This window comes from Miscanthus floridulus, chromosome 2 (genome assembly GCF_019320115.1).
Source record: "Miscanthus floridulus cultivar M001 chromosome 2, ASM1932011v1, whole genome shotgun sequence".
Taxonomy (NCBI): domain Eukaryota; kingdom Viridiplantae; phylum Streptophyta; class Magnoliopsida; order Poales; family Poaceae; genus Miscanthus; species Miscanthus floridulus.
Window position 1 is genome coordinate 162,259,565 of NC_089581.1, and position 26,964 is coordinate 162,286,528.

The 26,964-nt window shown below is 44.5% G+C and overlaps 2 protein-coding genes across 3 annotated transcripts; both read left to right on the forward strand.

The window, feature by feature from the left end:
• The first annotated feature begins 13,955 nt into the window (after nucleotides 1-13,955).
• On the forward strand, nucleotides 13,956-19,275 carry LOC136535507 (GDP-mannose transporter GONST3-like). Of its 2 annotated transcripts, XM_066527769.1 has the most exons (3): nucleotides 13,956-14,449; nucleotides 14,840-15,027; nucleotides 17,111-19,275. In XM_066527769.1, exon 3 carries the CDS (start codon nucleotides 17,111-17,113, stop codon nucleotides 18,209-18,211), a length of 1,101 nt encoding a protein of 366 aa, XP_066383866.1. In that variant the 5' UTR covers nucleotides 13,956-14,449; nucleotides 14,840-15,027; the 3' UTR covers nucleotides 18,212-19,275. The 2 variants fall into 2 exon arrangements, with proteins under 2 accessions (XP_066383866.1, XP_066383865.1); XM_066527768.1 differs by lacking the exons at nucleotides 13,956-14,449; nucleotides 14,840-15,027 and adding an exon at nucleotides 15,054-15,418 and having other exon boundaries at nucleotides 17,111-19,274.
• A 175-nt stretch (nucleotides 19,276-19,450) lies between these two features.
• LOC136535506 (digalactosyldiacylglycerol synthase 2, chloroplastic-like) lies at nucleotides 19,451-24,625 on the forward strand. The gene is made up of 5 exons (XM_066527767.1): nucleotides 19,451-19,861; nucleotides 20,119-20,476; nucleotides 20,879-21,145; nucleotides 23,078-23,427; nucleotides 23,768-24,625. The coding sequence occupies exons 2-5, from the start codon at nucleotides 20,195-20,197 to the stop codon at nucleotides 24,294-24,296; spliced, it is 1,428 nt and encodes a 475-aa protein (XP_066383864.1). The 5' UTR covers nucleotides 19,451-19,861; nucleotides 20,119-20,194; the 3' UTR covers nucleotides 24,297-24,625.
• Nucleotides 24,626-26,964: the final 2,339 nt, after the last annotated feature.

The window sequence follows — 26,964 nt, forward strand, 5'->3', positions numbered from 1 at the left end:
GCTTGTGTGCCTTGAGACCGGAGATGGTCTTGGCCTACGCGCTCATGGTATGGAGCGCCATGGCCGGAGTAGCAAGGTCCGGCGGCGAGCAGGGGAAGGAACCGGGGGCTCACCGTAGGTGTTGTGGAAGAGGGGATGGTGGTGCAGTGACGTGTTATGGCCATGTAGCTCCAGAAGTCGTGCAGTGCTGACCCGCGACCGTGATGACGACGACAGCATCACCCTCGGCTCCGGCGACTTCGGTAGCGCGCGGGGGTTCCGATCCTCTTCTCATGATCTCCTTCTCGGCCCTCTACTCTCGGTACGGTGCAGCTGCTGGGCCACCAAGCGGCAGTGGAGGCTGAGGGAGAGGCTAAGGCGCCGGGCGTGAGCGGCGTGCGGGCTGGCTTTATAGCCGAGCACCATGCCTCTCATGGCGGCTAGCATCGTGTGGAGGAGGCGTGTGCATCGCATCAGACGGTGGTGTGGGGTTGCGTGGGCGCGGCGCAAGGGGGACAGGGTCATGCCCCGAGTGTGACCCCTAGGCCCGCCCCTGCCACCGCGGTCGGCTCTTGGTCGCGCGAGCGATTGAGCATGGCGTGGAGAAGATGAACAAGAGGGCTGACATGCGGGGCCTGCGTGGCAGTGGCAGCAGGCGAGCGGAGGGCGTGCGGGCTTGCTGGGCCGGCTCGTGGGCCACGCGCGTGTGCTGGAAGACAGAATGGGGTTGGCAGGCCAGTTGGGCTGGCTGGCTGGCGCGAGCCGAGTAGGCCGAGCCTGCGAGGCCTTCTTCTTCCCTTTTTCTTTTTCTATTTTCTTTTTCTTCTTCCTTGATTTGAATTCAAATTTGGTTTTTAAATTTGGATTCCAAATTAGTGCATCATATTCATTGGAGTTGTTAAGCATATCATAACTCAAATGGAAATCCAAATCACATTTTTAATCATCGATGTATGCAACACTTTATTTGTTAGAATTTAAATAAACACAATTAACTAATGACATGCCATGCTTATGTGTTAACTTTGGTTGGGGTTAGACCTAATGCATCTCTTAGGTTGGGTTACTATACATGACACTCATCATCGCATGGGAGTTTATAAGAAAAATTTTGTAGTTGGTATTTTTAGTGTGTGGATTTTTGGGTTGTTACAATTGTCATCCGAGCACCTAGGGTGGAAAACTTTAATGAAGAGCAGGCCGTAGCTGTTCGGATAGAGGCCGTCGATAGGGCTGAGGAGTTACGCCTAATCACCTACATCCACATAGCCAAGTATCTAGAAAGCTTGCGGAGGTACTACAACCGCAATATCAAAGGTCATTCATTTGCTGTCAGCGACCTCGTTCTCCGCCAAAAACAAAAAAACTAAAGGGATGCACAAGCTCTCCTCCCCTTGGGAAGGGCCTTACGTCGTCAAAGAAGTCACCCGACTAGGGTCTTATCGTCTATGTGACTTAGACAGAATCGATGTTCCTAACTCATGGCACATCGAGCACCTTATACGTTTCTATCCTTAAAACGCTCCAGATATGTACTCTCCACTTTATGTTGAACAAAGTTTTGATCTCCATAAATTATCTCCACTTTTTCTCCATTGTGGTTTAACCCCCATTTACGGTCGTTGAGCACTATGCTACACCATAATGAACTCCAATACGAAATAGACATAACTGCACCGACCACGATTCTCCAATGTTAGCGACGAACGGTTTCCTCCAATATCGCTGAATGATTTCTCCAAATTGTCGACACATTTTTGCCAAAAATAGCCAAATAAGTCTTCTCCAAATCGCCGAACACTTTGCTCCAACTCTCCAAGATATTTCGTCGATCAGTAAGCAGCATACTTTCTTTTCTGTTCTCTTTGGAAAAGACCCAGTCTCCGGTCTCTCCCTACACATGCCATGGGCTCTGTGCTCTGTGTTATGGGTGGTCGGCTGTGGTTCCTTGGTCATGCCTATTCATCCTACACATCCATGGGCTCCGCGCTCGATGTTATGGACTATGGGCTAGCCAAGGCCAAGAGTTTAGTACAGAGCTAATTGCTCGGTCGCCGCTTATACTATCTATATCTCCAAGTTATTTCAATAATTGCCAAGCAGCATGTGTTTCGCTCTATTCTCTATGGAGAAAACCCAGTCTCTGATCTCTCCCTACATGTGCTATGGGCTCCGTGCTCTACGTTACGGGTGGTCGGCTGTGGTTCCTTGGTCACGCCTATTCCTCCTACACAAGCATGGGCTCCGCGCTCGATGTTATGGACTATGGGCTAGCTGAGGCCATAGGGGTCAGTATCGAACTAACTGCTCGGACTCTACTTATACTCTGCATAAATACATCATGGTCAACACTACAAGGATTTTTTTTTCATCAAAAATACAAGCAAACTGCATATACATGCACCTCGCAACATTCCTCACATACATAAATGTTTTTGTGCTTTCATGCGTTCTAACTACACTATCAGGATATTACAGATGATGATCTTCGAGCAGATCACTGAGCTCCACCATCACCATTAGTCTCACTAAACATGTCTATGTTGCTGGCCAATTTCTTCGCAGAGTATTCTACCTGATCCTCTAGCTGCTGGGTCTCCGCATCGCTCAGTCCTTCAGTGAACCCACCCCCAATCGCCTGAAGGTTGATAGCCGGGTAATAGGACTGAACCACCGCAAGGATGTGAGTAGCGACAGATAGTATGGCATCGCGATTGAAGCTTTTGAAGTTCTCCCACGTTGTCTTGCACCTCTAGATGACGGTGTCCGATCATTGCTGCCTGTCGTCGAGCTGAATACCTGTTTCCAGGTCGACGCAGTCAAGCACTGGTTTAATTGTGGCGACTATAGCGTCGAAGTTCTCCCTTTGGGTCCTAGCTTCCTACACCAGCACATCAAACTGTGCCTTAGCTTTATGACGGAAGCTTGCAAGCGTTACAATGTTCCATCATACAAGGAAACTAATTCAACAGTAATTCCGACCAGGAGGTATTCACCTTTCAGTTCCTTGGCCAGTTTGTCTGCTCGCTCAGACTCCTTCGCCTTCTCCTGATGAAGTTGTTTGATGGCTTGGCATAGTTGGTTGAGCTCCACATCTTGCTCTACAGGCACAATAGTTACCACTAAAAATATGTCTACTCATCAATACCAAGTGCATTCGCCAATATAATCTACCTGCTTTCTGTTTGGATACACTTTTGAGCTCGGATTTCTGTTCCAACTGCTCAGAGATGCTCCTCAGTTGTCCGAAGACAATAGCCAGCTGCACGGGCTGGCTCTGCATCTATGCAGACTGGCTCCATAGTTGCTCGGACGCAGCCACCAACCGCTCAGATAGGACCCCCTTCTAGTATTCTAGGTCTCGCGCGTTGGACTCTGCAAGGTCTCATTCACGTCGGGTCCTCTAGATGTTTCTCTCCAAGATGTTCACCGCCTCTTTGAGTTTTTTGTTCTCCTCGGCAAGGGGCTCCATCCTCTTTATCAGCTGGCGGCGCTGCTCGGTAGTCCGTGTTATCTCCTACGAATGCATAATGATAATGTCGAAATACGGTTACAAAAGTCAAAGGGGAGCATTTTAGACGTTGTACTAACCTTGATTTGCTTCATCACCCCAGTAAGGGTAGTTTTTAGTCTCCTAAACTCCCTGGTAGTGTCCTCCTCTTTGATAATTACTATGTCATCACCGTGCTTTCGGAGGATTCAGATAGCTTGGGGTCGAGGCTCCTCACACTCAATCTCCTCCACCTCGTCCTCCTCTACTGCTGCTAGAGGCACCACCTAGGGACTCAGTGGTCAGATAGCAGGTCCAACCATTCCCTTCGACACCTTGCGGAGCGTCGTCTGCTCCTTTGGCACCGCAAGATTCTTCGCCCTAGATTCCGATGCGATGTTGGTAACTATAGTTTCTACTCCAGAGGGCCCAGCGGCATCTGCTATTGTTGAGGGCGCTGTCGCCAACTCGTTCACTATCGATGATAACTGTTCGCCGTCATCTAGTCTACCAACGGGGGCAATTGTCTCCCCGTGTGCTGATGAGTACCCAAGGACTCCAAGATGGGATCCATTGGCATTCCCTCCATCCCAGAGCCAGCCTTCGGCTGCTCGTTAGTTTGGATGGGCGGGATTGGATCCATCGTACAGCTTGCCCTGTATCAAGTCAGCTTGTTAGTCACAACAAAAGTTAAGAAACTCTAGCAAAGAAAATCCAATACAAGAATACTTACGGTTTGGTCTGCTAGCTCAATTTCTTGAACCGACGGTGCCTACCTGAGCCCCCAGGTGTAGTCGTGGGGTAGACTCCTATGCTCTATGGGGGAGGTCTCGGCTCCTCCACAGTCGACCTCTTTTCTGTCTGCTGCTCTAGGGCTCTCTCCGCCTGTTGCTCAGGGACTTCCATCACTTGCCCCATAGGGACTCCCATCGTCTACTGTACGAGGACTCCCATCACCTGCTGTATGAGAACTTCCCTTGTCCGCTGCTCGGGGACTTCCCTTATCTGTGGATCAAGGACTTCTTCACCTCCCCTTGATTGACTCCCCATGAGAGTGCTGCATGGAGGCTCCTTCATGCTCGGTGGAGGATCCCTTAGAACTTCGTTGTCATCCGACTAGTCGAACATAGCGGTCCTCCACGTTCGACTAGTCTGATCATCGCCAAGCGAGATGCCGCCTAGTTTGATGGAAGCAGAACCTGCTGTCTTCCCCCTCTTCTAGGCTGGCTCATCTGCCGCTGCCATCTTCCCTTGGGCTTTCTCTGACACCGGGGGAGAACTCTCATCCGACCAACAACCGTGCCTTCAGAGTCCGACGAGATATCGATGGCACTTCCTTCAGGTTAAGTTGGTGGTCATGCATCCACAGTGGGTGGCCAATTGCCCTTTGGCACACTTGAAAAGTACACCGCCATATCCTATGAATGGATCTTTGCATAGGTAAATCAGTCTGCTGCTCGGCAATGAAGAAGGATAAAATGCATTAGGAATACACAACTGAGATATTTACCTGAGGAGGCAGATTTTTGTAGTTGAAGGGCCTCATATACCCTAACATGTTAAAAGAGGAAAACGAAGTGAATAGTTCTATAGCCCGCTCTTCACAAACGTTCCTCGATAGCATCTCCGGCCTCTCCTGGGTACCGTCGGTTTCCCCCTTGAACTTGAATGCTAGATGCGCTCTCTCCTTACAAGGCTGCACGCGGTGTACTATAAAGCTTACCGCTACTAATCCACCATTGGTTCTCATGCCCTTTATCAAGGCAAGAAGCTCCTTCACTTGCTCCATGTCAGCGCTGTTCGGCATTTCTGACCAGCTCCTCTGGTTCTCCGGTCGGCATCGCAGCAGACGGCTAGGTGGCTCTGTTTCATATAGAACCACCTAGCGTTCCACCCATTCAAAGATGTGTTCAGTAGTATAGTAAGGTACTCGCTCGCCATCCCATCGCGCAGCTGAAGGTACACCCCGCCGACCACTTTAGAACCACCGCTGCCTCTCTTTTTCAGCCAAAACAAGTAACGGAAGAGATTGAAATAGGGAGGACACCGAGATATGCCTCACAAAAATGGATGAAGATTGAGATGTGTAGAATGGTATTGGGATGGAGGTTGCACAGACTAACCACCCAAAACTCCAATAGATCCCTCAGGAACGAGTGAACCAGAAATCCCAACCCGCGCTAGAAATAATCCTCGAATACCACCACTTCATTGGTATGCGAGGTTGGGAAGGACTCACCGAGGGCTGGCCACCATCCGACGATAGCACGATCAGGAAGAACGCCAGCCTCGACCAATATGTTAAGCTTCGCCTCTCCCATTCGCGATGGCACCCACTCTTCGTCCCGCCGGGCGCCAGCGCTCGCCTTCTTGGGGCTTGTTTTCTTTGCTTTGGTAGTTCCTTTCTTCGGCACCACCTCTCCGATGTGATTGGGGTTTAGCGGAGGACACAAATGTGGAAGCGAATCTAGAAACACGAGGATTGAGGATGAGGACGGGGTGGCAGAGTGGCAAAGGTATGAATGTGGGCTGCGGCGGCGTAGTTATAAAGCACTTTCCCCACCCTCTCGCATTCAAGGGTTTTTGGAAAACCATTCCCGTAGTTTGCGCCCTTCCAGCTTCTCCAACATAGATTAATGGGCCGCAGCCTAGGCTTTTGCATAACTGCAGCCCACGCTGCTCATTTATCACCGTTGTTGGTTATTACTCGCCGAATAATCGTCGACTTCTCTGCCATTTATTGAGGCTCAGTAACGATTACTGTATAGCCATTACTCTAGTTTTTTCTCCAGGGTGGAGTTTTTCAGAAATCTCCATACATGACTAATGGACTGGTTCCCTGCTCAGTCAATCTTTTTAATATTTTTCTATTTCTGACCCTAGCACCACGTGACTGCGTCACCTACTGTCAGGCTCAAGGACTACATGGGCACACTTCACCTTATGGTGAATATGCTTTATCTCATTTAAGGGTTGCGCTCAAGGACTGTCTGCCTGCTCAGCTAGTCTTTTGCTATTTTTTTACCTTGGACCCTGGCACCATATGACTACGTCATCTACTGTCAGGCTTGGGGACTAAGTGGGCACACTTCACCTTGTGGTGAATGTGCTTGCTTTATTCTGCAAGACTCTGCACCTCTCCATGCTGAGGAAGACTATCTCCCCTCCTTGTGGTCGGACTCTAAGTGGGCACACTTCATCCACTATGAAGAAATTTTCAATTCTGAACTTAAGCTCCTTACACCCTTATGGCAAGCCGTGCTTGGAATATGCTGCTCGGCTATGATTCATGCTGCTCGGAAATAGTACACGCTGATTGGCAACTCATCATGGTGGTTAGACCATGAGTTTGACTGCTCAGCTTTGTTTGCACCTGCTCGGACAAGCTCAAGACAGCATCGCACAACGGGTACAAGGCGCTTGGGGACTAGCTATGGGGGTATGATCCTAGATACCTATGGTAGACCACATGGGCTGCGCCCTCAGGGGTGGCCTAGCCCATAAGATGAAGCCTTGTGGGGGCATGACTCTGGTCGATGCCTTTCGCAAGACATCTAGAAGATATCCCAAAGATACTATAAGATCTATTAGGATATGTATGATCCCAAGATTCCTATAATCAATTATTACTTTCTGGTTATCTCTTAGATCTAACCGACTTATAACCCTGCTCCCTAGACTATATAAGGCGGGCAGGGACCCCCTCTAAAGATATGCAATATCATACGATAGCTAATACAAACCAATAGACCATAGGAGTAGGGTATTACGTTATACTGATGACCTGAACCTGTCTAACTCATGTGTCTCTATTGCCTTCTTGTTTTTGATCTCATGCTCCTCTACTGATCAATCTACCTTCGTGTGATACCCCTCGGAGGACTGCCGACGATATTCTGTCGACACCTTCTTTGCACTCCCTAAACTCGTGCAAGTGTTCTATTCTCACTTCATCTGGAATCGACGTTTACCTAGCTTGACAGGCGACAATAGGTTGTTTGGTATGCTCATCCAGTAGTAGGGATTATATAGGGTCATGTTCTATTAATTGACTGACAACATGAGGTGATTAATGTTGGCAATGGAAAAACTACCATCTCATGTTTAGAAAGTCTAAACGGTGGGCATACAACCAATCGAAAGCTATGTTGATTTAAAAAAAATCAGTGAGCTTCCCATGAGCACCACAGCCACAAACTAAACAGATCAAAATGATACTATGTAACACCTGAATCAACAACCTCAATCTGATAACACAATGCCATGGGTGACCATATGAAATACTACATGATCTAACTATCAAAGAATTAAACTATATTTGCATACACATAGTATTAAATACACTGAGTGTTAAATAATTATAATACAATGCCATGGGTGGTATTAGTTGTAAGAAAATAATCATAATAAGTACTTCCAAGTATTAAATACACATAGTGTTTGTTTTCTGCAAGTAATACAACTCTGCAGTGAAGGAAAAACTGAGGGATCTCGACTGCATTTGCATACAATGAATCAAGATAAAATAGATCAAAAAGCATCGCCCCTAGACGTGGTAAACCAGCACAAATAAATCATAAGAGAAACTAAGATTTTGCATACCTTCTTTTGTACAATAGCTGATGGATGTTTTTTTTAATGCTTGACTTTCAGAGTAAGTTGCTCAACTGTAAACAAAATATGGACATATCAGTTCTACATCTTATTATGGTTGTTAATCAAAGAGGCAAAACAAACTCAGTAAATTCAGCGAGTGCATGATAAAAATAATTACTTGACATCACCTTATGGCGTGGGGAAGGGATGAGAGATGGATGGATAGATAATGTTAAACACAATAAAAAATATCTAATGGTATAAAAGATGACTCCAGACATTTCACAACAACTAAGAAAAGAGAGAAGTATGCTAGAAACAGCCATTCCTGAAATTGGCATCATCTAATGGTATAAAACTATTATAAAAGCATAGTCTACCCCCTCCAGGCTTATGTAAACTCAAGAAAAACTACCGTAAAGAAGACAGAAGTCATGTTATAATACAAGAGATGCGAAAAGACCAAATATTTCATTTTATAAGAATGGTCAAGTATTAACACATGAACTGTGAGCTGTGACATGGATTAAAATCACTAATTAGTAAAATTACTCACTGTATGGCTCACTGTGCAGCAGCAGGGGGCAACCGAGCAAGGGCAGAACCGCAGAAGGGCTAGGCTGCAGCCTGCAGGGGGCACTGCTCGTCCGCTTGGTGGCTGGGCGCCTAACACTTGATGCTCTGGTTGACTGGGTCGCTGCAGGCTTGGTGCCTGACGCCCAAGCCAACTGAGGCACTACGGAGAATGGCGAGGGCAGCCACGGCGTGCGATGCCAAGAATGAGGGTGAGGGCAATGGTGCAGGTGTGATGGCGAGGACAAAGAACAGCGGCGCGCGAGGAGTGAGGCCAGTGGGAGAGAACATCGGAGGAAGACAAGTCCACCGCCCTGGTTGACTGGCTCCCCTCGGCTTGGCGAGAGCGGTCGCGACGCTCGACGGCGACGGCGTGGGTGTGAGGGCAAGTGCGGAGAACAGCGGCGCGCGAGGAGTGAGGCCGGTGGGCAATGGCGGCGCGACCTCTAGCTACCGAAGGGGAGGAGATATTGCGGCACGGGAAGGAAGGTTCTGGAGTGCGCGGAATGGGATTCGGGATTGCTGTGATTGAGGGCTTTCCTTTTCTGCTGGATGACACGGGAGCGAGCGATAGGCCGAGGGGAGCACCGGGCGGTCTCGCGTGCGAGACTGTGAGGGAGCCTGCGAAGCCGGGCGGTCATTCGAGCGAGCGAGTGATCAAGGTTTTGTTTCGCACGAAGGGAGCGGGGGCGAGTGATGATTTGTTTCGCACGCCTGTCAACGATTCTCTTATGAATATTTTAGTTGTAGAGATAAAAATATTATGACTTTTATTTTTTGCTTTTAATGTTTTGCTCTGATAGTGCAACAGCCTGAATCAAAGATTGATAACTAGAGCAATTTATATTCTAAAAGCAAAATAGTAATTTAAATTGACTAGCAATTTCAGTCGTATGGATATGACCATACATGGACATTTTGTAGAAACAAGGAGGGATAATATCGGACGGATTATATGTATATTATATATAAATTTTAAAAGTTACAAAGAGAAATAGTGAGCTCAATCTTGACATGTAGGTGTTGTGTTATCTCGTTAGTTTTATTTGGAACAAGTTAATTTCCATTACTTTCTAAATTGGAGAGCTCGGTTTGTTCTAAAAGAATGCTTTGATTTGAACTGACCAGGGGTTCTGACTTGGCATCTTGTGTGGAGTGGTGGTTTAGATATTCTGTTCGTCAACTGCAACAAAGAAGTAACATAATTTTAGAGCTTCTTCAGTGCATTTGATTAAGTACCTCAGTGAATTTGTGTGCAAATTTTACGCCTCCAGTTATTGGCTGTGTGGCTATGTTTTGTTGGTGAACTGAACAAGCTTTGGAAATATTGCTATTTGCTTCTTCTCAATTATTAATATGGAGAGAAATGGTTTATTGCCCTTGTGATGCATAAGAATTATTTGTTATATTAAATATATGTAGTTATGTACCATGCTCAAGTCACGGTTTATTCTATATATTTCCCTGAAATTAAACTATTTCTTTCCATTTCATTTTTCTAATATATGATAGAATCTATAAAATCAAGGTATTTTGAGATGTAACTTAGATGGTTAATATGAGAAATAATTCTATTATACTTTCTTATGCAAAAGTGTTTCCCGGATTGTATACATGCTCAAATACAATTGTGTAAAAGTTGAACTATGAAAAAAAATATTGATTATTTTCATGTGCATCCCTAAGATAAAACCGTGACGTTAGCACGGGCATTATACTAGTTACATAAATACATTTGTTTAGATTTCATTAGTCAATAATCTGACCAAGATTCTGGTTCAAAAAATAATTAGTTGTACCATTGACTAATCCATATTTTAATAAAAATAAGTTTTGTTTTTTATCAAAACTACATCAGATAGTATAAATCTTTCTCCTCATCAAAACTTAATGCGCAAACAAACATAATAAGTGCTGAAAATTAGGGGTTATGCACCGGGGCTTGCCTTAGGCAGGAACCGGACAGCGGAAAGTTAGTGAAGGCTTTGGAACATCGGCAACGAGGACATCCTCCTCATACTCCTCGGCCACCTCCGCGTATTTTGGGTCTACCTCTAGCACGTTTTCAGTCATCGCCGAACTTATATGCATGCAATATATGCAAGGATGATTTAATACACCTATAGACAAAGCACAATCTAACAAGATTCATAACATCTATGGATAGATCACATTTTTATGAAGCTAACAAAATTGGTTTAGAATTTTTCTATTTTTTCTATGATTTTTTGTGATTTTGGTGAGATCTATCTTTTTATAGAAAAAGAGAAAAATGAAAGAAAAGAAAAAGGCTTGCATGGGCTTGGTCCAGCCCACAACGAAGCCAGCCTATTTGCAAAGATTGGGTCCAAGTCAAAAAAAAAAGAAGCACACTCGAATTTGGACATTTTGCATTAGAAACCTCGATCTATTTCAAAAACTATTAAGACCCTCGTACCTTTCTTTCTCTCTGATATCTTTACATCTAAAACCCTGTATTTCTTTCTATTCTCTTTCCCACTCCTAATCCCTCCTAATCTTCGTTTGCAACCGATGAACCGACGTAGAAACGGATAAAAAATTTGATGGCAGAAATTTTGCATCTTTAGTATAGTCCAACCCACAACAAAGCCAGCCTAACTGTAAGGATTCGGCCCAAGTTAAAAAAGAAGCCCACTCGAATTTAGATATTTTGCATCAGGAATCCCGATCTATTTCAAAAACTATTTGTTTACACCAAAATTTAGAAGAAGATATTACAGGGATCCGAAAGCTTCCAAGATTATGTCACCAAGGAATCAATTACGTGCAGATCAGGACCAGCTGATTCAGATGCAGAAAATGAAATCGGCTTTCCACAGATAGCGCCAGCAGATAACAATAGAGGCTACGTTTGGCGCCAGGACGAAGCATGCCGAACTCTACAAAAAGAGAAAGATTAGAGTCCAAGTTATCTTAAATTAAGAATGTTTTCTCTAGAGTCAAAAATTATAATAAGTCGTGCTTAGACATGAGTCATGCACAGGGCCCGGGTATAAATACCAAACCCTAGCTATTGTAAAAAGGAATCAATCAATCCAAATACAAGTCAATTACTTTTTTCGGCTCTGGCCACCCCTTAGGAGTAGTAGAGTAGATCTCGGCAAGTTTTTCAGCGAGTACGGCTGCATCGATCCGGTCGACCTCCATTGCTTGTCTATAAGTACAGTCATAGTTTATACCTCTATTCGTATGGCTGCATCAATCCGGTTGACCCCCACTGCGGCTCTGGTATAAGCTAGTTATCGACTCTTGTTTAATTCAAGTATGGCCTGTGTGATTCTGCCTCACACCCTACTGCTTGAATTAGATCAAAGTCAAGTTATCGGCTCTACCTTAGAATGGTAGTCTTTGGTAGATTCATTAAGTTACCGATATTGCTTATTGCTTTTATTATTTATCTAATTACATCAATATTATTCTGCCCGATTGAGATTGATTTAGATCGACCTTATATCTTATTTGACCCATCGTTTGCTAACCTAAAACTGATCCAATCTACACCTTAAACGATGAGTTATGTCTTATCGGTTGTTTTACATCAATCTTGATCGTGCATAACGTGCGGTTAAGACATGTTGCGTCTTGAGTAGATCTATTGGCTAGAGAGAACCGTTCCATGTCCTGTTATCATGGTCTGTGTGATTCTGTCTCACACCCCACTGTTAGCACCGTGGAGTGGAGATCGATATTTAGTAGATCTATTCCTGGTAAGGCATGACTTTAACTGTGCGTTATGCCTGAATCGGTTGTTTTGGCCGATATTGAGCACTTTCACGAACAGTTCGCATCACAAGACCATTGAAGTAAAGATAGATTGAAAGATATGTTAGCCCCATGATCTTATTATTGTATTACGGCCTGCATGATTCTGCCTCATGTCCCACTGATATTAGTAATGAGTTAGGGTCATCGAGTCTATTGTTATTTCTACGGCCTGTATGATTCTGCCTCATGCCCCACTAATCATGATGATAGATGAGATCTAACATGTTCATTAGATTTATCTTTATTAAACGGTTAAGTGGTGTTGAATTGTTTCTTTATATAAAAAGGGGTTCGATTAATTATAATCATTGGCTCAGCACAAATCGATCATTATTGATATCTTATTGCCATTGATTAATATATGTTCGATCAATGATATTTATCCTGAGTGATAACCGATTCTTCTTACACAACCCCATGAGCTCTAATTGATTTATTCTCATGAATATACTGGAATCGACTATTTAGTCGATCTTCTTTCATATCGGCTCTCATAGCCGCATATTCGGGACTGTCTGGCAACACCGGCAAGTTTCGCTCTTAATTACTGATGAACTTTCTCTCCTTAACAATTGCAAGATCAAATTGACTGACACGTCTTAGGAGGATCGCGCAGGATCGACCATTCCTGCGCTGAAGCTAGACGAATCTGCTCCATCGAGCGGACCCTTTCGGCTTGCTGCGTGTGTCCTCGGCACGGAGCGAAAATTCTGTGTCGACACTATTAAGGCATTCCCACCTTATCTTTCTCTTTGATATCTTTACATCTAGAACCATGTATTTCTTTCTATTTTTTCGCTCCTAATCCCTCCTAATCTCCGCGGACCGACGTAGAAACGAATACGGGTGGACAGGGCTGGACGGAAAAAAAATGATGGCAGAAATTTTAGCTCTTTAGTATTAGGTATAGATTATTATTATTATTATTAGGTATAGGTATATATAGATTATTATTAGGTATATAGATATAGATACATATAGATATAGAAATCCCTATCTTCCACTAAAAAAAGTTGTAACCGGTGGACCTGTTCCTGGCTTTAATTTAGGGTCTGTTTGGTTCCAAATAAGTCACCTACTTATAAGTTAAAAAATAAAATAAGTGACTTATTTTGTCAAACACCATCAACTTATAAGTCAACCCTGCTTATAAGTTTTAAGTTGGTTCATCCCTGCTTAAAACTTATAAGTCACCCTTTTCTATATGAGGCCCACACCTTTAATAAGCTTATAAGTTATTAATTTTCAGTCACCTGACTTAATAAGTTATCTAACTTATAGAAAGCAAACAGCCCCTCAGGCAAACAAACGGGCCCTCGTGACCCAATCCAATCTCCACCTGCACTGCAGGAGTCGAAGGCCGACCCATCGACCCCTCCCTTCCCTCTCAGGCCTGCTCGCGGCTCTCACGTAGCAGTGTCGCCGCCTCGACGGGGACAACGGATATCGCGGCGCGGCACCCCGTTCCCGTCCTTGTCCGCTTGTCAGATCAGATCCCCATCTGGCCGTTGGTACCCCCCCTCTCACGCAGCCCAGCCGAGCTCGCACGCAGGCAGTGGCTGGGAGAACCGGACAAGTCGGAAATGTCCACGCGCGACCGCGACCGCGACCCGCAAGGCGGGCGAACCCACCGAGGCGGAAGGCGCCTCGAGATCTCCTCCGCGCGGCTCGCGGGTCAGAAGCAGCAAGTCGCATTTGTAAATTCACCATCGTCCCCGCCTGCAAAAAATCTGCCGTGGCCTCCTCGTTTGCCTTCCATGCTCTGAAATCCCAATTCGGCAGTGTCCCCAAATCGCACGCCCCCGCTGCTAGATTCCCCCTTCGCGCGCGCCCCCAGTTAACCCCGTCCGCGTCCGCGGGTTGACTCGCAATCGCAAGCGTCCAGGTCCGGCTTCCCACCTCCGATGACCACCGCGCAGAAAACAATTCCGGCCAAGGCGGAAACCCCGCGATAAAACGCTGTCCCCATCCTTTGCTGTCCCCCACACCACCGAATTCACCGGGGCTGGAGGAAGCGTCTGAAAGGTGAGAGAGTTTCTATCATCTGCTTTCTCTAGGGTTTTCGACCCGTTTCTGCTTCAGTGCAGGTACCAGAAGAACCCTAACTTGAGGCGACGCCACTGGCGCTTTGATGGACACCACTTGGGAGGTTTCTCGGCGACGCCTCCGTGGGTAGATGTGGTGCTAATCAATAATGTCCTGCCATGTTCAGGCTGCGCACGAAACTGCTACTATGCGAAGTGGCTGTCATTGGTCCTGACGGGATGCCCTCACCTAACAATTGACGTTTTCTTTTCTTCTGTCATGGCGGCGTTTAGTTCGTGCAGTGACTTCTTGCGCTAGCATACGACGCATGCTTCGGCGAGGTGGCTAACTAATTCCATTGTTTTTCTTTGTTTTTTTTTTTATAAACAGATTCGGCAACACTTCATGTGCCTGATTGGTTGGTTGCGCCGGCTCGCGAGGCCCTAGCACCGAGTTCAGGGAGCACTTCGTGAGCTTACAGTGACTTGTTCATTCGTCTTGAGGTGCTGGAGCTGTCACGTCGTGGTTGTTGAGAGGGATCTGTCCAATTTGCATAGTTGCGAGGAAAGGTTCCTGAGGTATGCTGTACTTGTTTTCTCATCAGAAACTAGCACACCCCATTATTGTGACCTCGTCCTCCTTGACTTGGACAAGTGCTTAGGTGGTAGAATAGGTCCCGTTGATATTTCTACCATATCCTGTCATCCTAGCAACCTAACATGCTTGTGACGTGCCCCAAGCTTGTTTGACTTCCCTTCCCTGGCTGTCATGGACTAACGCATTATATTCCCACGAGATTAGTTGATAGGGCTAGCTGCTCGGTGGCTGTTGCATACCGGTCTTCCCTCTTTCTCTTGCCACCTCGGGCATCCTCAGCTGCCTTAAAAAGATACATGCTTCATATCTAGATCATTTGGTGTTCAATTTTGGTTTTAAGGCATGGCGAATTCCCGGATTGGACGTTACAAGGTATTTGTGGATCTTTGCTTGGATACTTTAGTTCTTTATAGGTGGCATAGTTTGATCTTCTTCTGATTCTTTGATGAAGTCCTGCTGCCTCATTTTGTGCCTTTGATTTTGTCGTGCGATTTATTTTAAGTACCTGTTGTCTGTCTTTTGCTGTTTGTTTTATCTTGTTTTGTCTTTGTTTGACCTTCTTGATCCTTTACCATGCTTGCTGGTTTTGTATCAGAAAATTTGGATTGGGTATATGCTTGCTACAGAAGATAAACAGGATGGCTTAACACATGAAGCAGAGATTTAATTTCTTTCTATTAAGTTTCTCAGAGTTGTAAAGTTACTCAATATTGGATTATTTGTTAGCACCATTTGATAAACGCTGTTTCTTTTATTCAGTAAATGAGCACCTAGCGCCTACAGCTATAAGCTTCTTAATACTTAGAGTTGATTTCTTATTTGGCATATATGTGTTGGAAGTGCATTCTTAGAAGTTCATACCAATCCCAGCTAGGAGTGCATGAAAATATGCTTTGATCTTTAATATGTGATGGTGATGAACTCTTTATAGCACAAATTAATGAGTAGTACAACTAATTCTGGCAGGCATGAATATATTTGTGAGGAGTGCTGATAATCTCAATTATTACTGTGTGAAATTTGATTGGAAGATGTTGATCTGGGGGCTGGGCCAAATTTGGTGGAGTTACAAAATGTCAAGGCTCTGTATATTTTGTATTGTGCATAGTTTTTGGGCATTCTTCTGGATAGTCCATTACTGCATTAGTATGTTGTCAGATTTACATAGATAGAGGTTTTAAGTTCCAGTTGGTATCATCAGACGTCAAAATATGTGTTACCCTTGGCATTATATGAATGACAAGGTTGGTTAAAGAATTATCTGGGTTGGCAAACAATTGAAATTTCATGGGTGAAAGGTGGGCGATCCTATTTAAAGGACAGCAATTTCTGACCCACCCTCCCCCCCTCGTGCCAATTTGTTTGCTCTATGTTATGGTACAGTTACATATTGTAATGGAATAGAATATGTGAGAGAGTTCACTAGCAATATGGCATGCATATTACTATCTTCATGTGTATTTGTGGTTTTCAAATGCTGTTGACCTACCTGTTCCCTTTACCTTGGTTGCAGCCTTGTTTATTAGGAGTTAAAACTCCTACATAAGCAAGCAATGTGATGAACAATGTCTGTTGTCTAATATTTAAAACCAAATGCAGTTGAAGAATTCAGTGTCTCATAACTAGAGTACTAGGAGTTTTTTTTTTCTCGAATGCACAGGAGAACTACTCATGATTGCGTTAAGAAGGATATAAAATATTTACAAGACAATACGCTGCACTAGCTCAGATTATGAACTGGGATCTCTATTTGTAATGGTCAATAATTCATTTTATTGTATCATATAATATGGTATTATGATATGAACTGATGATACAGTGAACACAGAAACAGATTTGTACCCTCTTATCCTTTTACCCTTCATCAAATTCTTCTAGGATGGTCACATACTTTCTTTACATTCTAGTACATGGAAACCTATCCTTAAAATCTTGACTCTCTGCTGCATTGATTTTAGTGTGTTTTCCTTGAACATGCATGCGCGCCATAGTTTGTTCCATATGCTATAGTAGCTATTCATGAATCTTTTTGAAGCTTTAGTAATTGTAGTTTGCATGTTGCAGATGTCTAATCTCTCAGACCCCTCAAAAGAAGATACTTCTTCACCTGAGGGTTCAGGTACTACCCAGAGAACTGGAGCCTGGAGTAACACATTGAACACTCTTATGCAGCAAGCCTCAGTCTATGGTGTGGCTGCTGGGTATTGTTTATCAGCGTCGCTGCTCTCCATCATCAACAAATGGGCAATCATGAAATTTCCATATCCTGGAGCCCTGACAGCTCTGCAGTACTTCACTAGTGTTGCTGGAGTTCTCCTATGTGGACAGTTCAAGCTCATTGAGCACGACGGCCTTAATTTGAGGACAATGTGGAAGTTCTTACCTGCTGCTGTGATGTTCTATATCTCCATCTTCACAAATAGTGAGCTCCTGCTTCATGCCAATGTGGATACTTTCATTGTGTTCCGCTCTGCTGTGCCCATATTTGTCGCGATCGGAGAGACGCTATATCTTCATCAGCCATGGCCATCACTCAAGACATGGCTTTCACTTTCCACAATACTTGGTGGAAGTGTGATCTATGTTTTCACAGACAACCAATTCACTGTGACTGCTTACACCTGGGCAGTGGCCTACCTAGCAAGCATGTCCATTGATTTTGTGTACATCAAGCATGTCGTAATGACCATTGGGCTGAACACATGGGGCCTTGTGCTATACAACAACCTTGAGGCTTTGATGCTGTTCCCCCTTGAGCTCCTTATAATGGGAGAATTTGATCAGATGAAGGTCGACAGCTCCAAAGTGTCAAACTGGCTTTCATTTGATGTTGTCCTCCCTGTTGCTCTCTCATGCCTGTTTGGACTGTCAATATCCTTCTTTGGATTCTCCTGCAGAAGGGCTATCTCTGCTACTGGGTTCACAGTGCTTGGCATAGTGAACAAGCTCCTGACTGTTGTGATTAATTTGCTTATCTGGGACAAGCATGCTTCTTTTGTGGGTACCATTGGGCTCCTGATATGCATGTCAGGTGGTGTGCTCTACCAGCAATCCACCACTAAACCGAAGGCACCCAAGGTTGAGCCTAAGGAAGAGAACGATGAGGAGCAGCAGAAGTTGTTGCAGATGCGGGGAGTGCAAGAGAGCAATTCAACTCAAAAGTAAAGCTATTCATAAACCTGACAAGGAAGTTCACCTTTAATGCATTCTCTCCTTTGCAACAGCCTTGCTTGAACGTTTTTGTATCGGTTAATACATGGAAAGAAGCATATGGATTAATGTCATCCTGAACTAGGAGCTACAGAATCTCATGTTTTAGATATTAGAAGTCACGGAGGGGGACCTAATTATCACTATCCAATTCTTTATTACTATATTACTACTTTCATTTGTAGCACAATTGTTATGATAGGATACCAGGTACTTGGCAAATATACCTGCATTGAATACTTCCTATACGAAAGCATCCATACAGTTTGGTGACAGTATGATCTGTGTTTAGTCCTCGGCAAATATACCTGCATTGAATACTTCCTATACGAAAGCATCTATCTCATACAGTTTGCTGATAGTATGATCATTTAGTCATTTGTCTGCTGGAGTTTGCCTATTTGTACTTCATTGTTGGTGATGAAGCCATTGGTTCTTGTGCTAAAAAGAGTTTTCTTATAATCGCTGTTGGTGATAAGGGCAGCTCCATTATGTATTCTAAGCCGGTGCAAAGAGCACAGAGGTTTTTGGCCTAACTTTAGTATGTGCATTAAGTTTACACATTGGAGAACTTTTTGCTAACAAAGCACATTTTGACGCCTCAATTTTTGTACCTTGCTTACAAACCTCCCGAAGCTTACCGCACGGGAGCTTCATGGGCGACGCCTAGCTGGTTATTAGGGGCAAAGCCCAAGAGTAACAAACATGAACCACACCAGCTTGACAGAGAAATCTAAGTGCTCAAGGTGAATCACAACTTCTCTCACCAGATTCCTTCCCTTCACTCTAGCAAAATCTCACCAAGGAATCAAAGGGGAGAGAGAGGGATTTGAATGCTCTCTATAGCTCTTGTCTGAAGGTTGGTCGAAGTAAACGAAGTGGTATTTGTTGAGAGGAAGCAGTATCCTGCTAACTACCCATTTTTCTAAGACCTCTCGAAGAATCAGCATCCATGGAGTCAGAATAGCTCTGCCCAACAGGCCCTATAAGCGCGTGTTCAGTTCCACCCCAAAATCTTAAAAAGTGCTACAGTACCTATCACATCGAATGGTTACGGAACGTTTTGAGTCTAATTAGTCCATGTTTAAACACTAATTGCCAAATAAAAACGAAAATATTACTGTAGCCTAAAATTCCAACTTTCTGGAATTAAACACGCTGTAACTACCGGCGCCTCTCCCTCCACCCTCGTCCATAGACCACACCACGACACTGGGATTCTATTGGACCTGGAGCGATAGAGCACGTTTGGTCGCCGCTCGCCGGGGCGGTATATTCCATCCCTGCTCGGTTGGCCGTCATCTTTCTTTATACAAAAACAAAGCCCGCCTGGCTCTGTCGTCCACTCCCATCCGTCCAAACGCTTCGGTGTGGCCCAGATCAACCTACCGCGACACAGACGGTCCGCGGCTTGCCCCCTTTCCCCTCTCTCTCCGCTCTCACCCTAGCCGGTTGCCGCCACCCTCCTCTAGCTGCCGGCGTCGCCGCCAGCCCACTGAAGCCTCTCGCGTGAGGCGCGACCCTTCTAGAACTTGGCCTCGATCTCCCCCTGGTCCGGCCTCTTACCGCCCCGCTTCCTCCTACACCGTAGATTTGGGTTTATTGGTAAGCTCTCGAACCCCCTTGTGTTTCCCCTAATTCTCAGCGGAGGATGGGATTTCCCGCACATGGTCAGTCACTAATTAGCCCGCGGCCGGAATGCTCCGTCCATAGCTCGCTTTTATGCAGCTGATTTCTTTGGCTGCTGCAAATCCGCTTACGCACCTTTCTGTAGGCTGTAGCTCGATAGGAAGGAAATCTATTTGCTCAGCTGGTAATACTCATTCTGTGCTTTGCTTGATTCATTGGTCTGTGATTTACAGACGGAAATGTGCTAGGAGAACAAATTTGGGTGGCACGCGAGTGGTGATCCGTTGACCTCCCTGAGATATATACGCTATGTCGACGAGGAGGCATTTTGCGATATTCACCACCGCAAGCCTCCCATGGATGACGGGAACAGCCATCAACCCTTTGTTCCGGGCTACTTACCTGGCAAAAAATGGTGATAAGGATGTCTCGCTAGTGATCCCCTGGCTTTGTCTAACGGACCAAGAGTTGGTTTACCCTAGCAATATTGTATTTGACTCGCCTTTGGAGCATGAGAACTATGTTCGTCACTGGATCGAGGAGAGGATTGACTTCAGGCCATCCTTCAGCATCAAATTCTACCCAGGGAAGGTATAGTAGTTCTGCACCTTGTAATTTCTATGTCAAACCGAGAGGATATCAACACAAATTAGTGACTTGAATTATCTTGTCTACTCTTCTGTTCCACTTTGCATTTTTTTTTCCCGCTCCAGTATGACCTGAACGGGGTTTGTTTCAAACTGATCGTTTTATCCAATGTGAGCCATGGGGTTATCTAGCACTTCATTCAATTTCTTTGACAAGTTCTGCTCCTTTCCTGTAGCTAACCTAAGCATTTAAGCGAAACTTTGTTCAGTGTCTGATGCATGCAGACCTTGCTTCTGTTAGCTGTTAGCTCCATCCGACAATGTTCATGTCTCGCATCTCATTTTTGTACTTATTGCTTTGCTACTTAAGATAATAAGATAACCTGACTCCTTTTTTATGATGCAGTTTTCTAAAGAAATGAGAAGCATTCTCCCTGTTGGAGATATTACAGAATGCATTCCAGATGAAGTTGCTGACATTGCTGTGTTGGAAGAGCCTGAGCATCTGAATTGGTACCACCATGGGCGAAGATGGAAAAATAAGTTCCGGCGAGTTATAGGAATTGTTCATACAAATTATCTAGCATATGTAAGGAGAGAAAAGAATGGTCAAGTTATTGCTTGTTTCCTCAAGTATGCTAACACTTGGGTAACTCGAATCTATTGCCACAAGGTAATCACATGAGTATGCAACTATGCATATGTACACTGGATCATTTGTTTAAATGAAATTTTCTCTGGTAAACCTTATGTCTAAGATGGCACTTCTTTCTTGAAATAAGTTGACAATCTATAATTTTGTGTTTTGTGATTATAAATAGAAATATGTGAATAAATGTGTTTACTTGCTATTCATAATTATGCATGCTTGCATGCCAAAAGTATATTCTTCATATATAGTATCAATATTCTTTCTAGTCATAACCCTGTCTGTCTCCTGGTCTTATGTTCTGAATACAATAGGTGCCTTTCCCTCAAAAAATAGTTGGTACTGTGTATAACTTATAAGCAAGACAGGTGAATGAGAAAAGCTGCTTAATTTTGGGGCCGTCTACACAGTGTTCAAGTGTTTTTAGGAGAAAAAACATGACTTTTTACCGTAGATCATTTATCCAATGATCATTGCATCTTCTTCTTCCTCAGTATTTATTCTACCTTGGCCAGCTTCACAGCTTGCACAGACGTAAACCCCTTCGCTATCTGCTCACCAGCAAGCTCATCTAGCTCATGATGCCCCCATCCCATACTCCTCCCATCACAAGCAGCTCCTGCTGCCAAATTCGTGACCGCAGCTCGCCACCATGCTAACATCCCTTGGTTTTACGCCACTGCCCCGACCCTGCCCATCGGCTCTCCTCCTCCACCCTGGTGGCGCCCTCGCCGCTTGCTGTCCCACCCATCCACCGCCTCCACCACCGTGCTGGCCTTCCTTCTATTGTCGGGTAACTATGAAATCCCTAGCCTCCAAACCCCCAAATCCCTAACCCAAACCCACAGACTCTCACTGGAGATTGGAGAAGCCTCCTCCTTGAACCCTTAAAGAAAAATCATGTGTTGGGGTCCCATGAAACACTCTGAGTTTAGGATAGAGCTTAGCACAGTGATTATTTTAATGGATTGGTAATTATGGAAGCTCCAAAATGACTGTTTTTAATGACGCCTCCCCAGATTTGATTTGGCTGGTTCATTCTATTCCGGAGGATCTTTGTGGTGTGTTTCTGGGGCTAAAAGCTTCAGAATTTGGTTGTAGGGAAGGCTAGACGTGTTTTAATCTAGTTGCTGTCCTTTCTGGTCGTTTTGCACTCCTGTTTTACGAACTGGTGTTGGGGGTGTTGAACTGTTGATGTATGCAGCGTTGTGTTGCAAATGTGGGTTTCCTTTGTGTTTGTCTTTTTTTTTCTCCTTAAATGAAATGATCCATGGCATATTCGAGAAAAAAAAATCCTTAAAAAAGTATGTAGAGTTGAATTGAGAAATGCAAGTAAAACCATCTAACTAGTTTATTAGACAATTTCTGCAGTAGCGAGAGAATCCAGCACTGCGAAACTTGTCAATGATTTTGTAAGATCTGGTATGCTGCTCTACCACTGGAACTTGAACATTGTGCATTGGTCTTTTGCTTTGTATGAACATATGCAATCAGTATAGATTTGGTTAAGGATGATTTGTTTTAGTTCTAAATACAAAGGGCGAGCAAGAGTGTGGATTTCGACATATGATTTTTTTTTTAATTTCAATCATGATGGGATATGCTAGGAATAGGCATACTTTCTTGTTAAGTAGCTAACCTTACTGTAGAAGTGCAATTAGATACTTATATGTACAACAAACATTCTAGAAGAGTTTTATGGTGGTACCCAGTCACGGTCGCCTCTTGCTTATTTAATGAACTTATAACAATGTTCAGTATTTGCATGCAATGTTATCTTGTATTGCTAAAATGAGATTCAAGAGATATGTCACTTATGTACCTTGTAGTTTTCTCATATGAATGCATTTGCTCATTTTCCTTCTCCTATATAAATTGTTGAATTTGAAAAACTGAACACCCAGTTGTTATCATCTTGATTGAGCCATGTACTAAATTATCCTGATCTTAATGCAGATTATCAGATTGTCAGGTGCCACCCAAGATCTGCCCAGGTCTGTTATATGCAATGTCCATGGCGTTAATCCAAAATTTCTTGAGGTAGGCAAGCTAAAGTTGAGGCAGCTGCAGAATGGGGAGAAAGCCTTCACAAAAGGGGCATACTACATCGGGAAGATGGTATGGAGTAAGGGATACAGGGAGCTTCTTGATCTGCTGTCCAAATATCAGAGCAAGTTGGTTGGTCTTGAAGTGGATTTATATGGCAGCGGAGAAGATTCTGACGAGGTCTGTGAATCTGCCAAACGTTTAAGTTTGTCTGTCAATGTTCGTCCTGGTCGTGATCATGCAGATCCCTTGTTCCATGAGTAAGTTTCTTATGTCTTATTCTGTTAACATTTGTACATGTGTAACATGCCTAACACATCCCTCAGTTCTAAGTTGGTATTGCCATTGTCAAGAGTCAAGACAGTAAAAGCAATTTCTTCTTCAGTTTTTTGTCAACATTATTAGATAAATATGTAAAGTTGTGTGATCTTAGTGAACTGAAACACAGGTTACACAAAGCTATGTAAACGAGATTAGGGAATGAGTGGTAATGTTAGATGACCTGGTAGTTTCGTAATAAGATTTAACATTTCTGATGTACTTAGGATACACCAACTGTTTGTGCTGGACTGAAAGTTTAAAACACTGATTCTCCAACAGGTATAAAGTGTTCATCAATCCCAGCACCACAGATGTGGTCTGTACGACCACCGCTGAAGCCCTGGCAATGGGAAAGATAGTTATATGTGCCAATCACCCGTCAAATGAGTTCTTCAAGCAATTCCCCAACTGCCGTATCTATGACAACGAAGACGAGTTTGTACAACTAACACTGAATGCTCTATCAGAGCAACCTGCTCCATTGACAGACATGCAGAGGTACGAGTTGTCATGGGAGGCTGCGACTGAGAGATTCATTGAGGCTGCTGATATAAATCCTCATGTGCTGGAGTCCAGGACCCATCAAAGCTCGAGGGCTTTGTTGCCTGCTTTTCTGAGAACTCGTAAACTGAAACAGAACTTAGAGGACGCGTCAGTTTACCTGCACCAAGCCCTCTCAGGTCTGGAAGTCACTCGTAGTGCGTTTGGTGCTGTTCCTAAGACGCTGCAGCCTGACGAGCACCTCTGTAAAGACCTTGGTTTGGCTCCTCCGGTAAAGAGGAAAAGGCTGAAATTTAAGATGACGTAATGTTTGTGACTTCTATCAACTAGTACTTCATGTTTGCGTTGCTTCGCTTCATGTACAGCACACTGTAGACTGTAGTAGACATTTACTATTTTTCTTCTCAAAAGGGACATTACCAGACAATCCGGAGGGATTCTTTTTTACTATTAATTACTGGGACGTGTGAACTGGATTAGGACGTTGTAAATTCGTCTGCTAGCTTTGAGGGCCAAGGATTCTTTGAACAGTGCTATAATTCTGTGAGTCTATTAAACTGTGAGGTCTGGTGTACTAGCGCTACCAACCGTACGGTTATTTATGGTTATATAAAGCGCGCTGATCACTTGATTATTCACGTCCGTGTATATTGGTATTTACAGTTGTTGATCATTTAGACCCTTTTTTGAATGCTGGGATTATTTAGTTTCCTGTTTTTTTCTATGAAAATCAGCTGGTTCTTATAAAATTTCTGTAAAATTTCTACAAAATTCCTGCGTTCTAAAGGCCTCAGTTATTTGAGTCTGTCAGCATCAGTATCGAGTGATCAGCAAAAGCAGGCAAGCTTTTTATTTGCCGTCATGTATCAGAAACGTAGGAGTGCCGATACGAGCAGTGAGGTCACATATACTTCCAGTATAATTAGCTAACCATCCCATGAGCCCATGGGCCATGGTAGATCCACAAACAAGCAGCTCATTAAAAACTTAAACTAAGCCCGGACTCATTAATTAGAGAGGCCACTTGTCTTCCCTGAAAAGCGATCATTGCCAGCTTACACAGACCACCTGGTTTAATTAGCCACTGTCACCATCCATCGATGTGGAGACAGCTAGCTCTGAGCTCTCTTTCGGTTCCGGCCGTCCCTTCCTTCGAGCCCGCACGATCCTGGCCGTCCGTCCAATCACGCCGCGGCCCGCGCGGCCGGGGCGTGAGCACCCCCGCCCCACACTTTTGCGAAACAGCGACAGCGCGAACCACGGGCCCACGGCCCGCGTGAGTCGCGTAGCGTATCTCCCGTGCGGAGATCCTGCTGTCCCAGCGGGCCCCACGCCAACAACACCCTTCACGCGCCCGGGCCCGATACGTGTCCGGTGCACCAGCCGCCTGACGTCACTGCGGGCGGGCGACGCGTCCGCTCCCACCGGCCACCGCCCTCGTACGACAGAGGCGCTGACGCGGCAGCGCCCGCGGCCGGGCGACACGTGGTCGCGGCCGGCGGCCCATGTGAGCAAGTTGGGCCACTTGCTGGTGGGGTCACGCCGAGGAAGGACTGCGCCTTTCGTATTTGCGGCGCCCACCGGTGTCGCGGTCAGAGGGCCGCGCTCACGTGGCGCGCGATGCGGCGCGGTCGCGTCCTCGCGATCGCGTCGCGAGAGTGGCGGCCGCTAGGTCGCTAGCGCGCTGCTCCAAAGAGTCCCAAGCCGGCAACGGCGTTAACTCCGTTAGGCAACCTTCCTCTTAAAATGTAGCCAGCGTAGAGATTTTTTCCATGCCGAGTGAAATTAAACAGATATTTTTCAAATATTTCAACAAGATCCTTAAAGATTAGGATTTTAGAGAATAACTTGCTACTCTAATATTGAAATGGAAAATAACTTGAATATGTCAACAATAGCTTTCTTATATAATAAAATTTGAACTTCGTTATTTTGTTTTCGTGACAGTCCACACAATGGCTTTCTTTTTCTTTCTTTTTTTTTTTTGAACATGGAAGGATTTTCCATTACTCATAAACTAACATTAGAAGCGTTTTTACACCCATTCAAAGCCTTACATAATATTTAGTATTTTAGTTAGTTAATTATATATTTCTAAGACAATTTAATAAAAAAATACTTTCATAATATTTAAGTGTTTTAGTTAATTATATATTTTGTCAGATGTCACCGGTCAATAATTTAATACAACAGAGTTTTCTTTTTAGTGAAACTCATATTTATAGTTAGGGGAAATATGGAACAGTTAACTAAAGTAATTTTATTTTCTAGCAAGCATATAACATGTAATTGGTTAAAAGTTTCCAAATATGTAGAAAAAAAACCTTAAGTTATACTTGCGTCTTCAATAAATTAATAGGACAAAAGAAATGTAAATATGGTTTATATGAACAAAAGATACGATAGCTAGTGAATATATTGCACTCAAATAATTTTAGGTTAAAAAATAAAATCTATAATGTACATGAAAGTTTCTCTCCTCTCACATGTGACACGGCTTGACTTTTTCGCCGCAACATCTTCTTCGACTAGTGTTATTCTATCTTAAATCTCTCATATGATACAACATTCTGAGTGTGACGAGTGTGACGTATGACTCTTCTTCTTCTTCCTCCTCCTCCTATTTAGGCAGCTCCCGATGGATATATCGCCTCCCCCCGACATGTTACTCTGTTGGCCGCCACGGACTACGACCGGAGGAGATTATCCCCCTTCCTATCGAGCCCGGACCGGCCGCCAAGCGACAGCCCGAGGCTGAGTTCCACCTCCTCCATCTCCTCCCGCAGCTGCCCCCGCCTCTGCTCCGGTGGCGGCACGTCTCCCTTGCCAATCCCGCACAACAAGTCCCTCAAAAAACCCTCCATCGCACGCAAGCTTGTCTCAGGGAGCCTCAGCATCCAAGAAGCGCTTGCAAGATGTAAACTCACTCCAACAAATTAACGTGGCCCCTTGCTTCTTGTTGGCCGGGAATGGTT